Here is a 24,791-nt window from a genome sequence, read left to right as displayed (position 1 = left end):
AATATTTTCTATAGTTAACTAATAATCATCATCATAATAAATTAAAATAAATATATAGATATATTTTTTAAAAAATACCAGGAATGGGTAAAAACGTAAAATAACAATTCAAAGTTTGCATTAACCAACAGAAGAGCTAATGCTACTTCCATAAGATATCAGTTTGGTTTATAAAGGGAATTAAAGGTTCCCTTTATTTACAATCGCCCAACTCTCATAATGGTTGTTCTTGCTGTCCAATCACACTGGAGCATAGGATTTTTTCACCCAATTACGTTGATGCGTAGGCGGGACTTGCTGGACGTTTCCTCAAGTATCATCGTTATCAACCCATGGACTGACTTGTTTGTTGTCGAGCAAGATGGAGTTCATTTTGGGAAATCCTTACACTACGCCAGTGGGACATTGCATTGGTACGCAAATAATTATTTAGGGGAGGACATTGTGGAGAGATGTATATGTATATCTTAGAGAGGTGTCTATTTTATGTAATAGTCATTTACGGGTTTGCTATCTTTAGCATGCTAATGTCCCTGAATGAGTTCTCTACAGCTGGAAAGCCACCGTTAGCCGCCTAGCTAACTATTAGTTACAACATTTGCTGTCACTGTGTAAGCTCTCTCGTTAACAAATTTAATGTGTGCTTTGTGCCATTACGCCATTACCTGTGTCGCACAAGCCGTTTACGTGTGCATCTGTAATAATGACAAGCAGCTAAGTTAGCTAACAGCTAGCCAACAGCCATCGTCATATATTCGGGGCGCAGTTTTTAAGACGTTATTAAGATGATTTCCTTATGTAAGTACATGTGTGTTTTAGAGAGAGCCACTGATGGATCCCTACAAAGTGAAGACTGGACTCTCAACATGGAAATATGTGACATCATCAATGAAACAGAGGATGGGTGAGTACCTTGTGAAAATCAATGAATAACCACATAGGTGTTGATTAAATTCTGTTTAAACTGTGCACTGGTTTGGTTTTACCGGCCTGTGATTTTTACATTGTGGAGTGCTGCAAACACGATCAAGTACTTCATCTTTTCCCCTTTTCTCTACCATCGAATCATAAGTGAGCCAGTCTAGCCCTGGCTGCATGAGGAAGATTTATGCGAGGCCTCACTTCTTATCTCTTTGCTTCATTAACCTTGTACAGAACGTGTGCAACTGGTGTGTGAAGTCCACGTTTGATCAGTGGATTGCACTTAAGATTAGGTGGCTATAACCTACAGAAGTGTACTGTAATAAGAAGTCTGCTTGTCTTTTGTCTATGAGGAATGCAGTGGGTGTAACACATCCACTTATGCAAGGCGTGTTTGCTCTGTTGGAAATAGAGACAAAGTTAATAATTTACTTCTTAGAGCAGAACAGCTACAGCATCAAAGAATTATTGACTCATGCTTCTGATATTCAACTTTCTAATGTTTGTCACAGTGTCTGACGTCTTGTCAGTGCCACTGAAAATGGCAGCTTAAGCTTTAATTTATCAGCTTATTAGAAATCATGTGTCCCTCTCTGTGGGACATGTTTTCATAGTCCATTTAAAAGCACACCAGGCAGGCATGCTATAGTGTGGTATTTTTGTGTGTTTAATGTGGGTTTTGACTTGTGTCTGTATGTGTGTATGCAGGCCAAAGGATGCCATTAGAGCAATGAAGAAAAGGCTAAATGGCAATCGGAACTATAGGGAAGTAATGCTGGCTTTAACGGTAAGTTCACATGAGCAGGAGGAGAGCAGCTAATGTATGCTTTTTATATAATATATTAGCATATAACGTTGATATCAGTTTTCCTTATATAACAGTCAAATGAATTGGTCAAAGGTGCTTTGTTTTGGCATTTATTGGTAACATAAATAAAAGTATTATGATTGCATTTATCAGTATTAAGTTGATTGCATAACATAATTTGCATTTGCAGTTTTTAGTCCAACACATTATGTCCACTTTGTATCTTGGCTCCAAAACTTCTGAACCTCTCTGTAAGAGGAGCTATTTCAATGATGGCGTCTGTGCATCTGTCAGGTTCTGGAGACGTGCGTGAAGAACTGTGGCCATCGTTTCCACGCTTTAGTGACTAGCAGAGACTTCGTTGATGGCGTGCTTGTTAAAATTATCTCTCCCAAGAACAACCCACCTACCATTGTTCAAGATAAAGTACTCGCCCTGATTCAGGTAAGAACGGCAGAACTGAAAGCACAAAGTTTGCATTCTCGTGTATTTGTTTTTTTCCCTGTTTTTATGACAATATATAACTTCCAGAGAGAGTGCACAGTGTATGTGGAGCTCTGCACAAAGGGAAAGTAGCATGTGTATATGTGGGGGAGGACCAAATTATGTTCAACCTTGTTTAAATATTGCATTTTAATAAGGTAACCTAGTAAATTCCCAACAAATATTGAGATTCACCTCAGCTGTGTTATATATGTAGACACTATGTGGTAGAAACCCTTAAAGAAAACTAAATGAGCATCAAATTATTATTTAAAACATCTGTATCATAAGGGCCCAAAATTTCACCAACCACGCATCCTTAATATATTTGCTTCTGCAACGATGTACGTCACTGTGAGAGACCTAGTCATTTGTGACTCAGTCGGTTTGTGGATTTTGTTGCGACTGTGGTGGCTGCCCAGGTGGTCTTTCATCCCCAGGCACAGTCTCAGGTAAGGCACACTGTCTCCAGGGCTTCAGCCAGCAGCAGCTCTAGTTACCTGTCAGAGCTCAGATAACCCAGCAAGGTTTGTGTGTGTTGCTGTTATTTCCATCAGGGATGCTGTATGACCACAGCTTACAGCATGGAGGAGGAGCACGAGCATACAGTAGTTGTGAGAGAGAAGCTTGATGATTTTTTTTTTTTTTTTTTTTTTTGTTTATTTAGTAGTCAGAGAAACCAGTTTATGACTTGAAGGTCAACTGGGAAAAGTGCATGGGAAATATTTATAGTGTAACACTCCCTTCGTGCAGCAGCTGGAGTGTTGTTGACATTTTCATTAGTAAGAGAGGTAAAATCCAGCTGGGCAGCAGACTGCGGTTGTGCTGGTGCAGCTCCCTAACCACCTGTTTCATCTCTCAGGGATGAATGTGTGCACTCTGAAGTTGATAAAAGTTGGCAAGTGTGCACATTTCATAGCTTTTACAAGTTTAAAGTCAAAAGCTCTATGATTATTTTGGTAACCTGCATTTATTTCGGGCTGTTGTGTTGTCTTGTATTTAAGCTGTTGTAATGGCTCGAGCCCAATTTACCCTCTGGTAAGAGCGAAGCCAAACGCTTTGTAGTTTGTTCGCTGAATGTATTCAGGGAAGACAAACAAATATCATCAGAGAACGGACTCCTTTTACTGTCTGCGCATCATTTGCTTTGTTTGCCTTGTCAGCCTTCCCTTTTATCCATTGTTTAAATTTCTTTTTTTCAGTCGGTCACGCTCATTTCTCTTTTCTTTTAACTCTTTTTACTCTCTGTTATCTTTATCCAGGCGTGGGCCGATGCATTCAGGAGCAGTCCTGACCTCACGGGTGTGGTTCAAATCTACGAGGAGCTAAAGAGAAAAGGCATTGAGTTCCCAACGTCAGAGCTGGAGACACTGTCACCTATACATACACCTCAGCGTGTAGGAGAGCTCATGCTTGGCAGCCTAGTTTGCTAAAGTTTCTTTGCCAGAACTATTTGGTGTGATTACGTTCCCAGGTAACATGTTGCCTAATGATATGTTTGTTATCACCTTCTCTGTTGTTTCTAGTCAGCCACTGCTCCGGAGGGTGACTCTACCTTACACAAGCACAGCAGCACTACTCAGCCCACACAACACTCTGTGCCACCAGTCTACACCACCCCTCAAGTCCCCAACATTCATGCCTCCGGAGCCATTAATCCCACACCCGAACAGGTACAGTGGTAATCCTATGACCACATTTTCTACAACCGTCCTACAAAACAACGATATTCTACGCTTTTCCTTTTAATATCTGCTCTCAAGTGTACGCCATGAAGATTCCAAGAATCTGCCCAATTAACGATCTTTCTGTAATTTTGAATTGCCTCACCTCCAGTTTTCGAGGTCATCTTCTTATGCACCTCTGGACTGGTTTCAGTGCAGGTGATAAATATAGATTGCTTCCTAGAAGTCCTGTTGCGTCCCTTTGACTTTAAGCCTCTGCTGGGCTTCTCCACTGTGTCGCAGTGGTCATCCTTAAACTTGATTATCAGTCACATGGAGGTATATCTGGTGAGTGATGAGTCATGAGTATGTGTGTATCCAAAGGTCCCCCCCACCCAACTTGAAAGCACGTTCACCATCATTGCTGTTCAGCCTTTTTCAGCTGAAGGTTACTATGCAAGGAATCCCCGGTTTACAATCTAATGAATGTCAGAAAAACAAGCACGTGTGCTGCCCTTCAAATGCAAACCACTCACTCTTGAAACAGAGGTTGGTGTTTGCTTTCAAAGTCCAAGAGTGAACAGTGGAAGCAGAAAGCAGTCCAAATGTGCACAAAGAGATGATCTTGAAGGGGACACACCTTTATACTTCCGCAATTATCATTCTCTGGTGGTTTTCCTCGCTACCACAGTAATACTTGTGTGTTTTTAAATTAAAATGTATGGAAATAATATAAAATTGACTTTTACTTAAGGTAATTTATGCTTTACTTTTTTAGTTTTTTGTTTTGTTTTTTTAAATCACCCAGTTTCCAAGTGCTAGCATTTAGGCGAACTTGCACTGTTATCATGTAGATTTCCCGGCTACGCAGTGAGTTGGACATTGTTCGTGGAAACACTAAAGTGATGTCAGAGATGCTGACAGAAATGGTGCCAGGACAGGAGGATGCTTCAGACTACGAGTTGCTACAGGCAAGACACCACTTACTCACATAACACAAAAAATAAAAATGTATCTGTAAATTAACAAATGTAAAAACTTTATTTATTACATTTTTTTTAGGCCGGCATGTACAACTGTGACTCAAAAGCAGACTGCGATCCGTTTGCATACGTGTGTTTTTATAAGCATTTGTATTGTGTACATTTGTTTTGTGTAGGAGCTCAACAGGACTTGTAGAGCTATGCAGCAGAGAATAGTGGAGCTCATCTCCTGTGTTTCTAATGAGGCAGTAACGGAGGAGCTGCTGCATGTCAATGACGACCTCAACAACATTTTCCTCCGCTATGAAAGGTTAGAAAAAGCAGGCAAACATGTTGCGCAAATGCAGGTGTAAACTGGTCTTTGGGTGCAAGAACGTGCAAGTAGCCAAACTTGTTTTTACCCTCTCAGCACAAATTGAGTTTGGTAAACTACAGTTGTTTTATTCCTTCCTTTCATGCTATCTGTTTGTTGCTTTTAGGTATGAGAGGTTCAGGTCTGGAAGGTCCTCAGCTCAGGGTGTAAACAATGGGGTGAGTCAGCTCATAGTGTGATCGCATCACACTTAAAATTCCTGGATTTCCTCTCCGAATGTTTTGAGCTAATTTGCACTGTTTATTTTGTGCATTCTTGGACATCCACACCTTTCAGTGTCTGCAGTGTGGATGTGCATGTTAACATTACCAGTCAGGCTTTCCTGTGCCGTCTTTATATGTCAAAACCTGTCAGCTGTTTACTAGATGTACATGCCTAATTAAATGGAAACCCAACAAAGACACATGCAGTTGGTTTCACAATAAAATATAGAGACATCTTTGAAGACATTTATATTTAGTTTAGATTTTCTGTTCTCATTCAAGTGTCAGATTGCATTTCTACACTATAGTTCAAGCAGACCTGCTGTATTTAAGTTCTGTGGAGTAAGTGAAACAAAGACCATGATTATACAGCAGAGAATGCAAATTTAATTGCTGTTGCGCTGGAGCTGGGCTGCTTGTATTTTATTCATTGCACATTACAATAAAACAAGCAGCCCAGTCTTTGCTTTGCAAGACGCAAAGCAGTATGCTCCAGAACAATATCTAACAGCAGTGTGTTGTTTATTTAAGGCTTGCATACGTCTATACATTAGTCACTGAAGTACATTACTGCCTTGCTGTGTTTCAAACCTATCAGTAAAAAAAAAACCAGTGTTTAAATAGCAAATTTATTTTCTGCTGCTTCCTTAACTTAATATGCCATCGATCACATGACTGGACCTGCTTATAGTAGAATGTAGGGTTGGGCAAGTATTGACACGATTGCACATTACGTTTAGAAACATCATCGATTTGTTCAGTTAAAACATTAAAAATATATCAAAGTGAATTAATATATGTTATAAATGAACTGAATTAAACATAGAGCGAGTTTAGGCTTTTAAGGAGGGACACAAACAGTTGTAAAGGTGCATTTTTGGGGCACAGTGAGTTAGAACACTATTGTAAAACAGAATAATAGTTGTGTGTTTTTTTTTGTTTGTTTTTTTTTTGTTTTTTTTTTCATTAATTATAATCAATGGGATTCAAAATGAGTGTGAGGCTGTAAACCGCTGCCAAAGCTGGAAATTTCCTTCATAGAAGAAATAATTGAATTTGGATTTGTTTATGTTTTCTGGAGAATTTCACATGGTGTGACTTGAAATATCAAGTTGTTAAAAAGTCCTTTTGAATTTCCTGGATCCTGATTTATCCCAAACCTTTATTACCTCTAAGTTTGGCCAAGCTACCCTCTAACTTCCACACAAATCCTACTACAGTAACTAACTGACAGATCTGATAACGTAATATTTTGTGCTAAAAAAGGGAATCTTCTGTTGGAGAAGTATCACCACCTTAGTGGGTTTCAGATCGTTTAGGCATGATATATCTCCCACAGCTATCATGCCCTTACAGTCTGTCCATACACAGGCATGTTAATGGTATTCACTGTGTCTTCCTTTCTGTTCTTTTCTGTTCTTCTGTTACTTTGGCTAGCTGAAACAGGCAAGTATGAAAATATTGTCACCTCCCCCCTTTAAATGATCAGTCACCCAACTGTGACATTCAATACATGACTAAAGAACATGGGGCCAGCATTCAGCGGTACCTTTTTAACCATATGGTATGTTTTCAGTCTGCAGCCAATGATATGTGAAACCTGGAGGCAGGCTGACAGCGACATGAGCTTAAGATGGCACCTAAATGAATGTATGCCCTAGAATCACTGTCATATTGGCTTTCTGTCATCTCAGACCGTCAGGGTTTGAGATCTGCAAATTGGTCTTAACAGAGAAAGTTTCACAGAGCCCAAAGATTCAGTCTACCCTCCCCCCTGCCCGCTGTATTTCTGCCTTCTTAAGGGGGTTCTTTTCATCACTCTACGTTCATGATAAATGGCCTGATTGGCATTTGTCCTATATGAAGTGGAATTGAAGCATAACTATTTCTCTAGAATAAAACTGTGTTGTTTTACCCCCTTAAGAAACTGTTTTGCAGAAATTGAGTTGATTTGCTGCTGCCCCGAGTCACAGACATTTTTCATGCTCTCCTGAAGCTAAACACTTTCGTTTTTTCCCCCCACATTTGTTCTGTTAAACTAAAAAGCTAAGTACTGAATAACCCTGCCTTTAATAGCCTCCCCACCAAAATTATTTTGCTCCTCATATACGAAAAATCATAAATCCTTTGATTTTTTTTACCTGAAACTGTTTCATCATTTCTCCTTCATCCAGGTCCTCAGTGAGGCTACAGAAGACAACCTGATAGATCTCGGCCCAGGCTCCCCTGCTGTGGTGAGCAATATGCCAAATGCAGCCCCAACCAGCTTGCCTCCCACTGTCACAGCCCCTGCAGGAAGGCCCTCCTCCCCAGCTACTCTGGCCTCCCGCTTGGCTGGTCTCGGTATGCACTAAATCCCTCGAAACAGTCAATAGTTACATTTTTAGCTACAGCATTACACTGTATATTCAAATACAAACCTGTTCAGAACATATTGCTGAATTCATGTCATGTAGTCATATGGGCTTGGATTGGAGCAAAACTCAGAAACTTAATTTCCAAGTTAGTGATTGGTAGGTGGTTCAGCATCTAAGGCTTGAAGTATGGGGGGGGGGGTCTGGATCTGTTAGAGTTAATGTTGTTCTTCAGATAAGTGCTGTTGATTAACAAACTCCCGGCTCTCTTGTAATAATTTACACAACCAAATACAGGCCAGCCTCCGAACAAAGAACAGGTAAAGACATCAGTCTAAGGGTGATCGTGGCTCAAGAGTTGGCGGTTCGTCTTGTAATCGGAAGGGTGCCGGTTCGAGCCCCGGCTCGGACAGTCTCGGTCGTTGTGTCCTTGGGCAAGACACTTCACCCGTTGCCTACTGGTGGTGGTCAGAGGGCCTGGTGGCGCCAGTGTCCAGCAGCCTCGCCTCTGTCAGTGCGCCCCAGGGCAGCTGTGGCTACAGTGTAGCTTTGTGTGAATGGGTGAATGACTGAATGTAGTGTAAAGTGCTATACAAATACAGGCCATTTACCATATAGTTATTTTTCTCATGTTGTGCTTTATTTAAATTCACGTTAGCCTAGTGAAGTTGTGACACTGTGGGTGCAGTGGGTACCATACCCAGGGTTCCTTCAGGTAGGTGTGCAGAGAGTGAAGCTCCCCTTCATTGTGTGTGCAGAGAACTTCAAGCTGTCTCAGTAATCTCTCTCTGGAAAGACTTGCAGCTCACTACAATGTTAACAGTGTAATTCAAGGAAAAGCCCATTGTGTAAACCACTATAATATGGAGCCATTAACAGTGAAATTCAGTAACTCACAAAATTCGAGTTATCACTAATGTACCATATAACTCTTGTTCACTGTCAGTTGTTTTCCTGTACCTGCTGCTGTCAGTGCCACCACTCAGTCATGTGGGTGTCACTGAAGGCATCACTACTGAGTCTACACACTCTGCTCTCCTTTATCTTCTGCAGCTTTTACTGTGTATACAAGCTAAAGCTTAATTTCTCCCATAGCGCAAAGGGATCTGTGTGGTCTGATGCGATGGTACATGCACACACAGAACAGACAGTTAGTTTGATGTAAGACTGTCAAAAATAAATCAACAGATAACTTTAGTTCTCGATTGTTCAGATCCAAACTGTTCTTAAAATGAATCTCAGTAGAAACAACCTTTTTCTCTTTACTTTTATTTTGAGTCTGATTCTCTTCTGTGCAGTTTGTTAGCTTGATGTTAAGGTGGTTTGTTTGTTTTGTCTCTTCCAGACATGGGAGCAGACAGTGTGAGCAGTACTCTGAGCTCCCTGTCCAGCTGTAAGCCTCCACCTGCCCAGGATGACTTTGATGTGTTTGCTCAAACCAGAACCGGAACCATGTCAGAGCCACAGAAGGTGTAAGAATCCAATGAGGAGTGGCAAATTTAGTTTGGCATTTAACCTACTTCCTTTTTATTTCTGTTAAAAGTGGGAAAATAACATTTTCTTGTATGTGTTTTGTCTCAGTACTGCATCAGAAAACACCCAGGCCGCTGAAGGCCTTCCTCCCACTCTGGATGTTCTACAGACAGCTGCTGGAGGGGTGAGTCTCAGTGACAATTTGGGTCTTAATTCAAAGTCGGTGTTGTCATAGTCTGTCGGAGAATTTTGATACTGAATATGTGTTTGTGCGCTTTCTGACCCTGACATGCTTTTTCATCCTTGCGCTGTTGCTGCTAGATGCGACTAATCCCTTGATAAAAAAATAAATAAATTGAGAAATATAGTTTCTTTGTTTATTTACATCTTACAGCTTAACAGAGAGGGTTTGAACACTGGAGCTGTGCATCGTCTTCTTAATTTCTTTGATAAAATGAATAATTTTTTAAGATGGATCTTGTCTTTCATGAAGTACTAAAGTTGTAAGTTGTTTTCAGCTTTGTCATCTTCTGAGGAAAAAGGAAAGAAATGCTATGCTAGCTGTATTAATAGCTATGCTATAGAGCTTCTAGTAGGATTTTATTATTATTATTAATATTTAGTTATTTATTTTGTGATGGGGTTTTTTGGCCATGGCGTCTCTGCACCGCGGCTTGCTTTATTCATTTTCACCAGCATGGCTCTGTCTTCCCAGCTTAACCTGCACTTAGATTTGTTTTTGTATGACTTGCACACTCATACCTTTATCACAAACACTGATTTCGGTTTATTCATTTGTTTTTCTCACAACTGTATTAAGCTGCATTTGAGTTACCACTGACGTTCACTTAAGTCATTTTCTGTTGTGTTTGGGGCGGGATTTCATTTTTGTTTTTGTTCTGGCCACCTGTGGCGGTCTCGATGCTGCCCCCATAGGGTGTCGGAGGCCAGTCCTCTGTCATGGATGACATAGAGGAGTGGCTGAGTACTGACGTGGTGAGCCCATCATGATTTTTTATTTTTTTTTGGTTCATTTATGCTTGCTCTTTACTTTTTTCACTCTGTCGTATCCCTTTTTAAAAATTTCATACTGGCTTTTGAAGCCTGAAATTAACACATTTACTCGATGGTGTTTTCCTGACTGATCAATCACATTTTAATTTAGTTCACTGAAATTTTACTAACAGTGTTGTGTGAGGGGCGACTGATATAATTATGGGAGACTGTGGCAAAATGGCATGAGGTCTTGAATGCAAATAATGTATGCAACATTTTGTTTATTTTGAGCTAAAGTGGACCTATTATGCTTTTTTTTTTTTTTTTTTTTTTTTTCCTTCAGCATTGTTACTACACTTTAGTAGCTTTGCATTAGTTACAGTCACAAAATCCTTATTTAGCTTGGACTGGCTTATAGATATCTCCTTAGTTCATCTACTGTCCCTGAGAGCCCATCACCCGGCAGTGTGGTCAATTCAGGAAAAAAACTGATATAAAAACAGTTTCTCATCTTTAAAGCAAAAGTCATACTGTAATAAACATACTGCAGTCAACCCAGAGCCTTTTCCACCTTACTGAAGGTCCACTAGTGACATAAAAGGCTGCTTAGATATAAGCTCAAACTGTTTTGAAAGCTAAAATAGCCACACTAACAATACTGTTTAACTGCCTGAACAGTGATTTAAGCTACTTTGTATATGCCCAATTCAAATATTATTTAAAGTTTGTGGTTCTGTTTCCTCATCGTTGCCCAATCTTTGAGTCTAGCCAGTTGAAAACGTTTGTCAGGCCCATCAGGTGTTTGGAGGGTGCTGAGCTCAAAGCTTTTTCTTTGCTTCAGATGACTATGTGAGGAAAACTGAATTTGTTATAGTGCAATCTGAAGAGTGAGTATTTGGCTCCAATGATGACCTGTTTGTATGTTAACCTCATGATTTAAAAAACTTTTGCTATGCTGTATATGACAATCCATCAGAATAGGTCTGCTTTAGCCAAAACATCTAAACTGCCAGAGCTGTTATAGAGCGATATTATTTATCTAATCTGGGCGAGTGTTTGTGACCCAGAATGAGTAATAATGCATTCCAAGACTTTAGTGCTTATTTTGTGCAAATTTGTGTTTATGTTGCACAAATTTATCAGATTGCGTGCCGAGTGTTTTGGTTGGGGAGCAATGAGAGTGTATTAGAACTTCTAATATTACCTTCACAACCTTTGGTCCATGCTAATGATGGGTAAGTGGCTCTTGTTATGAGTGAAATTTGACGGGTAAGTCAGTTTTGGGGTTTTGTGTTTTGTTTGTTTCTTAATGTGGTTTGAATCAGATTTTTGGTCAAGGGGTCATAATTTGGCTTTTGGTTTGCAGTGGGTAATGTTTGTCACAGCGTGACATGGTGGCTTTTCCTTTTTCAACAGAAGGGAGATGAAGGTGAGGAAGGCGTCACAAGTGAAGGTATGACACTGTGATTCTTCTCTTCTAACACTTCCAGCTCCCCCCAGCTGTATTTTGAACGCTTTTTTTTTTTTTTTATGTTTCTGCCCCCAGAATTTGACAAGTTCCTTGAGGAGAGAGCCAAAGCTGTTGAGAGGGTCCCCAGCCTACCGTCGCCCCCGAGTGGTAACCCAGGAGCAGTGCAAGGAACCCCTAGCCGCAAAAAGCCAGAAAGACCGGAGGACACTTTGTTTGCCGCGTAGACCTCCCAGCTTTGACCTCCGATTTCCCCTCCAGCCTTAGACCCGACCAGCTATGCAGCTTCACCTTAGGAGAGACCGACCCGACACTGAATCACACCCACCTCTGCTAACAATTGATCGCAGTGCTACTCGACCCACACTACAGGAAATTGCACATGAAATCAGTAGAATTATGTTAAGGCTCTCCGTTAATTTCTCACGCAAAGGGAAAAGAAAATGTCCTATTTTCATACGCCAAAATGAGATGGATCCCACTCGATGAGCAGTGTTAGAGACGGTGAGCCAGCAGGTTCCCCCCACCCCACCCCACCCCACCCCTCTTTGGTGTAAATTATCTCCTTCAGCCTGGTGTGGACTGCAGATGTAGATTTGTATAAAAAAAAAAAAAGGGCAAAAAAAGAATCCTTGTCATAAGTAGGGAATTCGTTTCCTATCCAATCCCTCAACTCAAGACAAAGTTTGTACTGTTAAAGAAACCGCTGCAGAAACATTACGGATGTTGTTGCAGACTTATCCCCCTTAATTGCAGAAGCACTGATCATACCTACGAGGCTCTGGTTTTGGTGTTTGTATCGGTCCCTTTGCAAGTCTGTCTTAAGTTGAATTGTATATCTGTAAATGACAAATGTCGGGTTTATTAGTTGTGTGTATATTTTAGCTTACACAAGTATGTAAGAGATGGTAATTTAATGTAGTTTTTTTGTTTGTTTTTTGAAAAAGGATATATGTTGCCCTTGCTTTGACAGTAGGGATGTACCTCATTGGGCTGAGCTTTTTCAAGAGAAGGGACAAAAATTGTACACATGTGATTATTTACAAAAGCTAGAAGAGACGAGGGTTAAGAAGGGATGTCGTTTTTTGCGGATTGGCGTCATTGCGCACCGTACCCAGACACGTGTAGTCTTACCTTGCCTTCTCATTCCCCGTGACAGACGTACGTGCAGTTTTTCGATGATTTGCTGGTCACAACAGATTTATTGAGATTATTTTGCTGAGATTCATTAGCCTGAAAGCTGCTATAGTTTTGTAAACTATAAAGTTTAATTTTCATGGATTCTTAAGGTAGTGTCATGGAGTTGTGGATGGGAGTGGTTTTCTGATGAGTGCTGTCCAAGGTGCACGCTGGGAGCTGAAGAGACGTTTGCTGTCGTTCAGGAGTTTTTACTCGCTGTAGGTTTTAACTGTGTTTTGAGGGAAGATTGTGCTGTATGCGTTTTAATTTTATTTTTTTAAGTTGGAGCTTAGAGGACCAAGTTTGCGATCTCATTTGGGATGTGGAAGGAAGAATGTCCTAATAATTGTGTTCTTGTGTTTCATTAATTTTTAAAATCCAGGGTTGTTTTTTTTCTTTTTTTTTTTCTAAATTCACAGATGTCCTAAAGAATAAAAACAGAAGCAGTTTGCACATTATTTTTGTGCATTTCTCCTTTTTATTTCTTAACGCTGCCATCTTTAAAGGCCTGACCTTTCAAGCGTGATTTGTTTTTTCAGAAATGAGCTCGCTGCAGACGTCAGGCTACAAATTAGTCTTTTTGCTCTTGACAATAACAAATGCAACATTTTACACAATCGTAACAAGTGTGCACTTTGGTGGCTGCGTTTCAACTCGTACTGTAAATTAGCTGAATCTTAGCCTAATTTAATTAATGAGCATATGAATAATTTATTCAGCACTATTTCTTTTCCTTTGTTTTTTTTTTTTCCTTTTTCTTAAAGATCAGTATTTTAAATCACTTTATTGTGAAAAATTTAAACGGGAAATGAGCTGTGTTAAGGGATGAGATGGGAAATTGTGTGTTTTAGTGTTTCTGGCTTCTGTTTATGTAGTTAAGTTTTTTTTTCTTGGTTTTTTTATACGTTGTTGCTGGCTTGTGTATTTAATTTGTCATGATTGGGTTTATTGGGTATGTGGATATCCTCGGTGGCTGAAAGTGGAGGATGGTAAACACATGGAGGTGTTTCATCACTGGTCTGTAGCCGTTAAAGAATTACACTACTTGTCTCATTTTGTTTCATGAAGGATACATATTGAATAGATTTTATGTATTGACCAGCACGGGGGGGGGGAACTGACACAAAGTAACTTAGTTTGGACACTTTGAACAAAGCATCATCATTGCACATTTTGAAAGGGAAGCTTCCTTTCTCCCTCCTTTATGTCTCCTTGTTTTAGTGTTATGTGTCTGTTGTGTGACGCTGAAACATTTTAATCTCAGTTAATTTTTTTTTTTTTTTTTTTTTAATTAAACTAAGAAAGCTCCAAATGTGAGCTCAATGAATACATGTTATTCTCCTGTTTGTTTTTTTTCAGTGTGAGCTCTGTCAGTGATTTGTAACTGAGCCCCAGCGTACTGATAACGTTGCCAGAGTCATCTCAGACCTGCTTTGCAGAAGAACAACGTGTTTCTTAGTCACTGGAATATACGAAAAGCAATGCCGATAATGGAGGCTGTGCTGTACGACTGCTAATTTTCCTCAGTTGCCTCATTTCTCTTTGTGTTGTTTGACTTATGCATGATCTCTAATAAAAGATTAGCAGTGTGATCTGCTGTGTGGTTTTTGTGTCTGCTGGAAATCCAGCACCTCGATCTCTTCCTAGAGTGCAATGGGCCCCACACCAATGGGGCTTTACCGCTGTTCATAGGGAATCCCCTAATCCCAAAACATGGCCCCTCATATTCTGCTTCAGTCACTGGAGCATTTCCTGGTCAAGAAACAAGGGTGTGTCTGTCACACTGAAACACTGAAATATACAGGACGTCTTTGTAGCATTTTTACAGTGAGTGGCTAAGCAAAAGTGGATTTCTCTCAGAGGCAAATGGATGTTTTTGTGTTGGAGACCTCTGGCTACACTTCACGACAAATTCACTGAAAAAATGTGGAAGACAGATATTCTAATATGGTTGAAATCAGTTATTTTTGTCAGTAGCACATACAACGTGTTGGTCTCAGATGGTCATTTGTTTTGTGTGGAGGCATGTCACTACTTTGATTATGTATTTGACTGCCTTTCGAATAGAATAGAATAGAATAATCCTTTAATTGTCCCACAAGGGGAATTTGGTTGTAACAGCAGCCAAAACGACACATATACAAACAAACAGTACACAGGACATGGAACAATACAATACAAACGAAGAGTTAATTATGCCAAATACCACATTCACTTACATTTTTTCCCCACATGCGTTGCAGAGGCTCTGAGTGTGCACAGTCACTGGGTCGGAAAGCTGAACTGAGGATCCAGTTTTCTTGGACTTAGCTGGCATTCAAGTCTCCACAGACGGTTAGCTAGCACACCCTGGTGGCTGCACCGTGGAACCTCATGGCACACATGCTTGAGGTCACGGCACAGGCAAAACCCCTAAACGTCCACTTACCAAGAAAACAAACGCAAACGGTGGTCTGTTTAGCCGTATAAATTGCAGGAAGTGCTGACACAGTGCTGTGGCACGTTGTAGTTCCACTGCACGTTACAACAGTCTATCACAAACATGGTTATATGATAGCTCAGTCATTTTGCCAGCTTTATTTTAGTCCTCTTGGACCATCAGCTCAGCAGCACTTTTGCTTTATGCCTAACTCTGGTCCCTGCTGTGATGTTGCGTAAAGTTTATCTCGAGGACAAATTCAAAATAATGAACAACCTGTGTACTCTAGGTTCAGAATATATTGTATTCCAATAAGCTGGTATTAATCCATTTTCGCTGTACGGTTTTGTGTTTTGTTTCATAGACACTACATTAACAGTATTAAGTGGAAATATGATGTTATTTTCCATATTCTCAAATCCCATTAAAACAAAAGTTAATACTTGTCTACAGCTATTAAAAAACATTAACAAACTACATTGTTGCTCCTTCATTATCTGAAAAAGTCAGTCCCAGATGCTACTGCCTTAACAGTCATTAGAGACTACTGCTGCTGAACATGGGCTCCGTAAATTCACAATTTACTCCCACTACAGTAACATTTGCTTAAAACTACAATGCCTAGCTTCTTTCTTAATTATCTTGCCTTTGCTAAAAATGACAAACAGCATCTATTTTTAAATGTCTTTAAATGCTTTCATTTAATGTTTATATATATATATGAAAAAAAAAAAGATTTAGGTCTAATTTAGCATGTTAAGGGCTGATGTTTGGGACAGCAAATTTAAAATAAAAAAGAGAGAAACATGCGTATTTGGAAAGGTTACCAGGAGAAATTAATCTTTTGAGCATTTCACCAAAAGACTTTGGAAACCAAAGTGGAAATATTTGGCCATAATGCACAACACCACATTGGATTAAATTGCCTGATATTGACTGTCCAGCACGCTGATAGAATGGCCACATGACCCGGACACCTTGCCACATAGAGTTGACCGTGAACTCCTCTGTATGCTACAGTATTGTAGAATCAGATGTGAGGCCATCTGTCCAACAGCTAAAGCTCGGCTGAAACTGGATCATGCAATAGCATGGTCAAAATTCAGACCCCAACCTGTATGAAATTTTGCATTGGGGCATTTACAGAGCTGTGCATGAATAAATACCTGCAGACCTCAATGAACTGAAGCAATGTTGTAAAGAAGAGTGGGCCAAAAATCCTCCATAGTGATGTGAGAGACTGCTAAAAATCAAATCATGCAATCATCATGCATTCTGCATTTTAGCTCAGTTCTTGTGAAATAAATAATGAGCCAGTGTAATAAGCCATGTGTTGTTGTTCATGTGAGTGTCTGTTTAAATGTAAAACCTCATATGAACCAGATGAATTTTTTTGTTATGTCCTCATACATAAAACCTACCTAGCATACTTGGGTGCAATGCAATGCACCTACTTATTAGTGCTACAAAACAAGTGTTTAAATCGGATGAATTTAACTCATCAAAAAGCTTCCAAAGGGACCAGCAGCACTGTGGCTCAGCAACTGGAATAAGCAGAGGTGAGGCCTTGCAGACAGCAATCGGCAAAGAGCTCCCCGTGTACTGGCACACTTACAGCAGACACACCCGTAACTTGAAGCCCTGACAAAAATCTGAGAAAGCGATTAAAGACACCCGGTGGTTATTTAACGGGGGCGGGGTGGATTAGGTATAGAAACCAAAAATATTTTTATGCAGCCTGAAGTTAGACGTTTAAGCCTGTGGGGATTGACTCACTTTTGGAGCCAGCCACAAGTGACACTTAAAGTAACTGCAGCTTTGGCCACTTTATCATTGCTTCTCTTTTTTTTTTTTAATTTTAGCACAGGAGGTCGGTGTTTGGAGTGCTAAAAATAACAGCTTTAAATAGTACCTTAGTTAGGTTTAAAGTGTTGCTAAACCGCTGTATCTGAACACATTGTTCTCGGCTATGTCAAAATGCGCCCTGTTCTTTTTTGTTTGTGCAATTTGTGCCTATTTGTGCCTCCAACCAAACCTTTAACCCCCGCTGTCCCCAAAACTTCACTTAACTTGGCATGCATGCCACGTGAGAACTGACATATTTAAACAGATATCTGGAAGATTCATGGCTTGCATTTTCATTAAAATGTCAAGCCCTTTACTACATTAAATTGCCTATTTTCCATTTTCTTTCCAAAAACCCTCCCGGTCACTTCCAGTCCTCCCACTTCTGCTGTATTCCTAGAAGGAGCATGCAGCCGAAATATAAACACGTCTCCCAACTGCAGCTGATTGACACGATATGTTGATTTTCTCATTGCTGACACTCACTTGAAGACATTTGAAAATAATAGCATATTCCAGTCTTAAAGCAGCTCTGCACGCGTCACAAACGACAAAGGGCAGAGGTGTGTGTATGTGCAGGTCCTCAGGCTATTTCACTGCTTTTCATTAGTTAGTATACCCTAATATGTCTTGGAAGTGTTTGCCCCACAATTCATTTGCACTTCTGCAACCATAGCTCAAGGAGAGTTTAGACAGTATGGTGCAAAATGCATTTAGATCAAAACACCTAAATTCATCTCCAATCCCATAATTCCCACCACAGCCTCAGTGAAATCCAGTCGCTGCGAACACTCAAGATTAAATTACCTATTTGTGTTTATAATTCACTTGTTACTGATGTTGCAGACCAGTGGTTTCCCAATTTCCTCTACCTGCAGTTCCACTGTTTCTCGCCCTCAGCTGCTCATTTCACCTGGCAGTACGGGCATAATGAAGTTTCAAACAAAATCGTACTTTGTAAATGGAAAATATTGTGGAATTAATTATAAATGACTGGTGCAAAATATTAAAAGGACTGAATGAGGCAAACAGACGGATTCAGATATTATTATTTAATAGAGGCCATTCATTGGGACACCGCGCCAGTAGCTACACTTTCATATATTCACTGACAACGTAATATGTGCATTGACTTTTCGGGCCTCACTGGTGCCTTTCTCTTTCCTCAGACTCCCTTAGCCTTGAAGCACTTTATGCTAAGTTAATTTACCCAAATATATCCGCGGCATCACGGCAGCCGCCTCAACATCAACAACTTTGTTAATGGAAACTTGCTGATCCATAAACGTTTGTGCCGCCACAGACTTTTTGCTGGGGGGCAGCTCACGTATGAATGTTAAAAACCATACAGATCGATGAGGGGCATTTGCAAAAGAGGCATAAGGTGTGTTTAATTATAACTGCGTCAGGGGTTTGTGGGTGTGCGCAGGCTGCTGGGGGTGGTGTTGCCGTTTAAGCTTCAGAAGCAAGGGGGGTCTGGTATTTAAATAGGGTCACTCCTGGGCCTCACCTTGCAAGTGTTATGCTATATTAAATGCCACTCATGTTAAGTGTGTTGAAACCCTCCTTTGATGTAGTCAAGACATAATAGAAAGGTTAAATTGAAAAATGTCCCCTTCCACAGCGCAGGAACATGCCATGATTGATCTCTCTTGTACAGGAAAGAAATGTTAGGCAGACCTGTTTAGTTAGGCCTCCTTTAAGTGTATGAATACAATATGCTGTAATAAGTGAGCGGATTAGAATTTAAGTGTCAGTCAATCAGAATTTCAAAAGGTCAGTGAAAACAGAATTTGCAAAAGGCAGGCTGAAATTAGGTTTAAAATAACTGAATTCCACCAGAACAGGCTTACTTGACAGCAGACACTTATCATAGTTGGGAAACCTTAGCTATTACTAATTACATTAGCAATGGTGCTAATCTAGTGCTTGTTTTTAACCCTTAAAAAAACATTTAAAAAATGCATATTAATTGTAAGCAGGTTTTGAGTGTACATACAGATAAACTGACCAATTAAAATGAACAGAAATCGGTGCCACGGATGCCAACAATCTACACAATGACTATCCAGTGACCATCATGTCTCCTGATAGGGTGTAGCATGTTAGCACGCTAATATTTAGCCTACTTAGCAACATAAAACTACGGAATACAATTATTATTTAGTGGGTATCAAAGCAATAAATGGAATATAAAATCAAGTTACGTTTTTTTTTAATAGTATATGAATCAAATTTAAGTGTATGAAATTGGGTATTTGTAATCTGGATTTGTTTAGAACACAAAGGATCCTGAAGCTAAAGCTAATTTGAGCCTAGCACTTACTTATTTACACCTATATGATTTTCCGTGGTTATACTAAGGCCTGTTTGTAACTAAAAGAAAGACATTTTTTAGAGAGTTCACACGAGATTTTTTGGAAAAAAAAGAAAAGAAAAGATGCTCAAAAATAAATGTTTTTTTAAATCAATATAAAATTAATTTGAAAAATGTTAACATTTCAACCAGAAATGTAATGTACTTATTATTATGTTTTTACTTGGATGTTAGAGCTTCTCTGATCAGATCAGTTTTTATGTAGAAAATAATAAGATAATTCATTAATTGAAGGTATTAAAAAATACCTATATTAATAAACATTTTTATTATTATTACTGATTTCAAAATATTTTGGGGATTAGTATTATTATCATTATTGTTATTTTCTTTTTGGGTAGGGATTTCAGATTGAGCTGGGGTGTAAATAGAGAAAAACAAATTGTGTAAGCCACATTAAAGGGTGTAAAAAAAAAAAAAGGGAAACGCTTCAAAGAACAAACCATACAATTTTGGGTTTTTTCCCCCCTTTATATCAACTTTTGATCTGAACATAATCCAATAACTTCTTTTGTCTGATCCATTTTAAAGCAGTTTTACACACATCATAATTGTGCTCACAATTTCTGTGTATATACAGACAGACAAAAATCTATAAATGGTAAATGGCCTGTATTTGTATAGCGCTTTACTACTCCCTAAGGACCCCAAAGTGCTTTACACATCCAGTCATCCACCCATTCACACACACATTCACACACTATAAACCTAGTCTATGTCAGCACTAGACACCACAGACAGTATAATGATAATATCCTTTGCTGAAAGTTCAAAGTTAATCTCTTGGATGAATTCCCACATGTATTCTTAGACTTTTTCGTTTAGATTCCACCACACAATACTGTACCTCCTTATTTTGTTTCTGCATTTACATTTTCAAGTAAAATTCCTCTTGGAATTCCTGTCCTCAGATGTCCTTGTACTTCCCAGTTTCAGACACAGACCGTGATGAAATAAGTTTAATGTCTGCTTCCCTCTCCTCTTACAGAGTCCAGAAGTGCAGGTTCAGGTGCTGTGGCTCCAGAACGTGTATCGGCGGCCCTGGGGGCCCTATATGCACGGGGCCATGGGAGGATCTAAGCCCAGACAGGGGCGGATCTGGAGTGGATAGGATGTAGTCAATGCTGAACTTGATCTCTGACTCTGGTTTCCCTTGCTGGGTGGGGTTAGGGATAAGATGGTTATGTTGGGGCCTGGGTCTTGGTCTCTCGGGGTTTAATGGGCAGAGGGTGGATTCGGGCTCAGGACGTCGAGCTGAGGGCGTGTGCTGGTTGCTGTGGCTCTCCAAAGAGTGGAAAGGGCTTTCTCTGGAATCACGGAGGCCAATTTTCATGTTTCTCCGGCGTCTGCGACGGCGAAAGTTGCCGTTTTCGAACAAATCGAGCATGGATTCACAGCCAGTGGCAAAAGTCCAGAAGTTTCCCTTTCCCTTCTCATTGCCCTCAGTCCGAGGAACCTGTGGAAAATAAGACAAAATATGTCCTTATTTACTATAATAATAATAATAATTATAATGATAATTGCAAGAGTAATTCTGCTGCTGTAATAGGAGGAACACATCTTCTGTCCTTTATCAGGAAAGTAAAAAATATGTATACGGAAGCTTCTTAATCATGACAACAGAATTGAATACAACTAAAACCAATGATACAAATAACTGATCATTTCTTTCTTGAAAAAGCCTGATGGAAACTAAAAATCTGTGTGTGAGATGCACCATTTTTAGTTCTCCCTGCACGCTGTGGGTCCTTACCTTGATGAAACAGCTGTTGAGAGACAGGTTGTGTCTGATGGAGTTCTGCCAGGCTCTCTGGTTGGATCGGTAGTAGGGGAATCTCCTCATGATGAACTCATAGATGCCGGACAGAGTGACCCGTTGGTCGGGGCTTTGCTGGATAGCCATGGCTATCAGAGCGATGTAGCTGACATACAAACACACACGCAAACTTTCATTAGGTGAAACGTAGTAAGACAAAAAGAGGCAATCAAATGGGGAGAAGAAAAAATATTGACAATATTTTGTCAATATTTTGTCAATATGTTAAAAAAAAGTCCAATATTTTATCTTTGATATTGATTTAATTTATTTTACAAAGATCAGAAAGTACATAGATCCTCCAAGTGACCCTTTTTTTAGCAATGATTCTGTTAAAACAACAGTAATTTATTTTGGAGAATAATAGTACTGTAAGCACCAATCATAGATGGCTGTGAGCTCAACAAGACAAAATATAGTTTGTTTTTTCAGCTGTGCTGAAAAATAAATTTAAAAAATCCCCAAAAAAGAAGTCTGGTTTATTTTTCTGAGAAACATTTTGAGTATTATAATGAATTTCACTTTAAAGTTGCAGTTATAGTTAAATTAAACCAGGTTATCATCAGTTTTTTGTGTCAGATTCGTAGCACTGGGGAAATAAAAACAACAACAAAAAAACACAAGGCATTTTTCTAAGTAGCATTTTGTCTAACAAGCTATTATTAAACTGCTTTTCTATGACTTTACATTGTAAAGAGAGACAAAAAGTCCCACTGGAAAACTGAACTGGACCTAAATGTAAAATATGTCTTTTTGTGTGTATGATTGTGTGTATAATGACTAATACACAAAAAATGGGGGAAAAGAAAAAGAAAGAAGGAACTCTGTATTAATAACCCTCCATACCTGTACGCCGGTCTGCACATTTTCTTCTCTTCGTCCGTGCTGGAAGAAGGGTATCCGTCACCATCGTAGTTGAAACAGTTGAAGGGGTAGTGAGAGTTGTCAAACATATCTACACTTTGACAAGTTTGATGTGTAATCCCAGGTGTTTGGCTCCTCTGAGTGTCCTGGCCAAGGCCCAGCAGCAACACCCTGTCCTGCTGCTCTGCTCTGCCACCATGCTCTGCTCAGCCGGCTGACACTCACTCCGAGCCCTGCTGATGACGGCTGCCTCCAGCCCCCCCCCTCCCTCTTTCCCTCCCCTCCTGGTCCCAGCTGCTCTCCAGGAACTGCTGCTGATCTCGAAACTCGCAGCCTCCTCTTACGAGGTCTTTGAACCCTTGCGACCCTCCGTTGTAACACCAGTATTTTCGGCAACCTCTTGAAAAAGAACGCTTTTTCCCACCTTTCTTGTTTTTATTTTTGGGTCAGAGCCTGTTTCTAAGCCAGTCCCCTACCTCTGATTGCCGTTTGTTTACACACTCTGCTTTAAGTGGTGGGTGTAGCACTCAAAATCTATGCAAACTCAGATGTAAATCATGCACCTGACTACACTGCAACAGTGTTGCTACAACACAGAGTAGTTGTTGACTTTTCAGAATAATGACTGGAGACTTGAAAGCACATGAAAGAGAATTATAGCTAAGGAGTTATAATATATACTATCTAAACTATATATTATACAGCAGAATGTTTCTCTGTATCAAAACTTGCACTCTACCTTTACCCCTAACCTCCACTCAGTTGTCCTGCATCTGGACACAGCCAGAGATGATGGATGCCCTGCAGGGTATTAAAATCTTTCAAATTTACACTCCCAGATTTTTCCTTGTAATCTCCAGCCCCATCTTGCGGCTCATTTTGGAGTAATGATACATATTCTCCATCACTTATTAGCAGACCAGTGTGTAAAATAAAGTTTAAATTTAACCCACTTCCAATCATGTAGGACAAATCGACAGCTCCTGGTTGGGGAACTAGTAAAGTGCAACTTTAGGTTTTCAGGTGAGCTTGGCTGTGTTTACTCACTCCTGCGCGCTCACGCAGAGCCGCCACGTTACAGTGAGAATATCGTTGCTGTGAGCGAGACTCAGAAGAGACCGTCAGCTGTCACTGCAGCTTGACAAGTCTTGCGACTCGTACACAATCATATAAAATCAGTGCAACCTTCTGCTAAGCTCTTGCTGTGCTGATGCAGTCCACCCAGCCTCTCGCTGTACCCGGAGAGAACATACACAGGACAGACTGCTCCTCTCCCCCCTCCCCACCTTCAGCAGGATTCTGGGTGGTCTGCAGGGCTCGAAGGCCGCCTTCATGTTTTATTTTGCTTCCTTTTATAGCTTAATCTCTCCAAATGTACTTAAAACAGCAAAGCCCAAATCAACAAACAAAATCCTTTGCATCTTTGTTTTCCTTTTCTCTCCGTTAACTCTTTAGGGTGTATGTGTGTGTCCACTCTGGCAGACTTTTTAGCCAACAACGGGAAGTATTGTAGATGCTATCTATAATGTTCTTTAATGGCCATAAATTGTTTCCGTGTCTTTAAAACAGGGAGATGTGTATTCTGAAGGGCTCTTAACAGGGCAATTGGAGCTCTCCTGTGGGGCGACAGAGGCCAGGAAAACAGCCCCAAGGTCTGCCAAGCCTCTGTGTGTGGCCTTTCTGCTGTTGGAGTCACATATAGGTCCTACGCTGGTGCGTACGCACAGATGTTAAAGCAGTGCTTGTGTTTATTTCTGACGGCTGATCGAGCAGCTGAAAGGTCAAAACCGTGATTAATTTTCTTGGAAAAAACGTTGTTCTTTTGTCTTTATCCACAAAAGGATTCACAGTTTTGAAGTGAAGGTAAAAACAAGATTAACCCTTGAAGGTCAGTGTAAGGTGCTGAGCAGCAGATGCCAAGGCGGCACCTTTGTCTCATTAACAAATGTCCTCAAGCAAGTAAAGATATTGCTCTAAAACTTTTTTAATGTCCTCTCGTGTTTTTTTTTTATTGTATGACTGATTTGAACTCATTCAGGAGTAGAGCCAAGAAGAAAACACAGAGCAGTTCAAACATGGCTGTAAACAGGACCGACAGAAGAAAAGGGGCGCAGAGGAGGAGAAGGAGAGGTCACAGTATCAGGCTGGTTTGAACTGAGATCTGATAAGCACCTCGTGGCTCGCTCCCATGACTAGGCTTCCTCTGGCGTCCTGTCTGCGGCCGGCCGCGGTGATTACGGCCCTCAGTAGTTCTCCTCTGGTCACTCTCTGTCCCTCTGATGGTTGTCTCAGATGCAGCTTCCTCCATTCATCACTCTGTCTGCCTCGTTCTGCGTATCTGCGTGTGCGTGCATGCATTTATGTAAACCAACCGAAGAGCCTTTCCGGGGGCTGTTCTGTGAGGAAAGGTTATCAAAACACAACCGTGCACTGGGAACTGTAAACATGGTTATGCACACATCTGAGGCTGAGGGCCATTTTCTTTTGCACTGCACTGTGCAGCCATCCTCACTGCCACCACCTGACAAATTACACTGGATGATGTGGAGCTCTTCAGTATCACAG

The 24,791-nt window shown here is 40.3% G+C and overlaps 2 protein-coding genes across 3 annotated transcripts; one reads left to right on the top strand and one right to left on the bottom strand.

The window, feature by feature from the left end:
* The first annotated feature begins 281 nt into the window (after positions 1-281).
* Positions 282-14,497, top strand: tom1l2b (target of myb1 like 2 membrane trafficking protein b). Of its 2 annotated transcripts, XM_084938113.1 has the most exons (15): positions 282-413; positions 820-904; positions 1,630-1,708; positions 2,024-2,173; positions 3,475-3,609; positions 3,739-3,885; positions 4,731-4,847; positions 5,036-5,169; positions 5,339-5,390; positions 7,610-7,778; positions 9,135-9,261; positions 9,371-9,446; positions 10,199-10,258; positions 11,675-11,711; positions 11,805-14,497. In XM_084938113.1, exons 1-15 carry the CDS (start codon positions 362-364, stop codon positions 11,951-11,953), a joined length of 1,569 nt encoding a protein of 522 aa, XP_084794239.1. In that variant the 5' UTR covers positions 282-361; the 3' UTR covers positions 11,954-14,497. The 2 variants fall into 2 exon arrangements, with proteins under 2 accessions (XP_084794239.1, XP_084794240.1); XM_084938114.1 differs by lacking the exon at positions 10,199-10,258 and having other exon boundaries at positions 284-413.
* Positions 14,498-20,015: 5,518 nt separating this feature from the next.
* Positions 20,016-22,435, bottom strand: foxl3 (forkhead box L3). Its single transcript, XM_084938691.1, has 3 exons — positions 22,209-22,435; positions 21,300-21,468; positions 20,016-21,002 (listed from the first exon to the last, which is right to left on the bottom strand). Exons 1-3 carry the CDS (start codon positions 22,313-22,315, stop codon positions 20,529-20,531), a joined length of 750 nt encoding a protein of 249 aa, XP_084794817.1. The 5' UTR covers positions 22,316-22,435; the 3' UTR covers positions 20,016-20,528.
* Positions 22,436-24,791: the final 2,356 nt, after the last annotated feature.

Source organism: Perissodus microlepis, chromosome 8, assembly GCF_051167445.1.
Source record: "Perissodus microlepis isolate ML-2025 ecotype Zambia chromosome 8, ASM5116744v1, whole genome shotgun sequence".
NCBI classification, from domain to species: domain Eukaryota; kingdom Metazoa; phylum Chordata; class Actinopteri; order Cichliformes; family Cichlidae; genus Perissodus; species Perissodus microlepis.
Note: the sequence above shows the minus strand (reverse complement) of the source record. Positions and strands in the feature narration are given on the sequence as shown.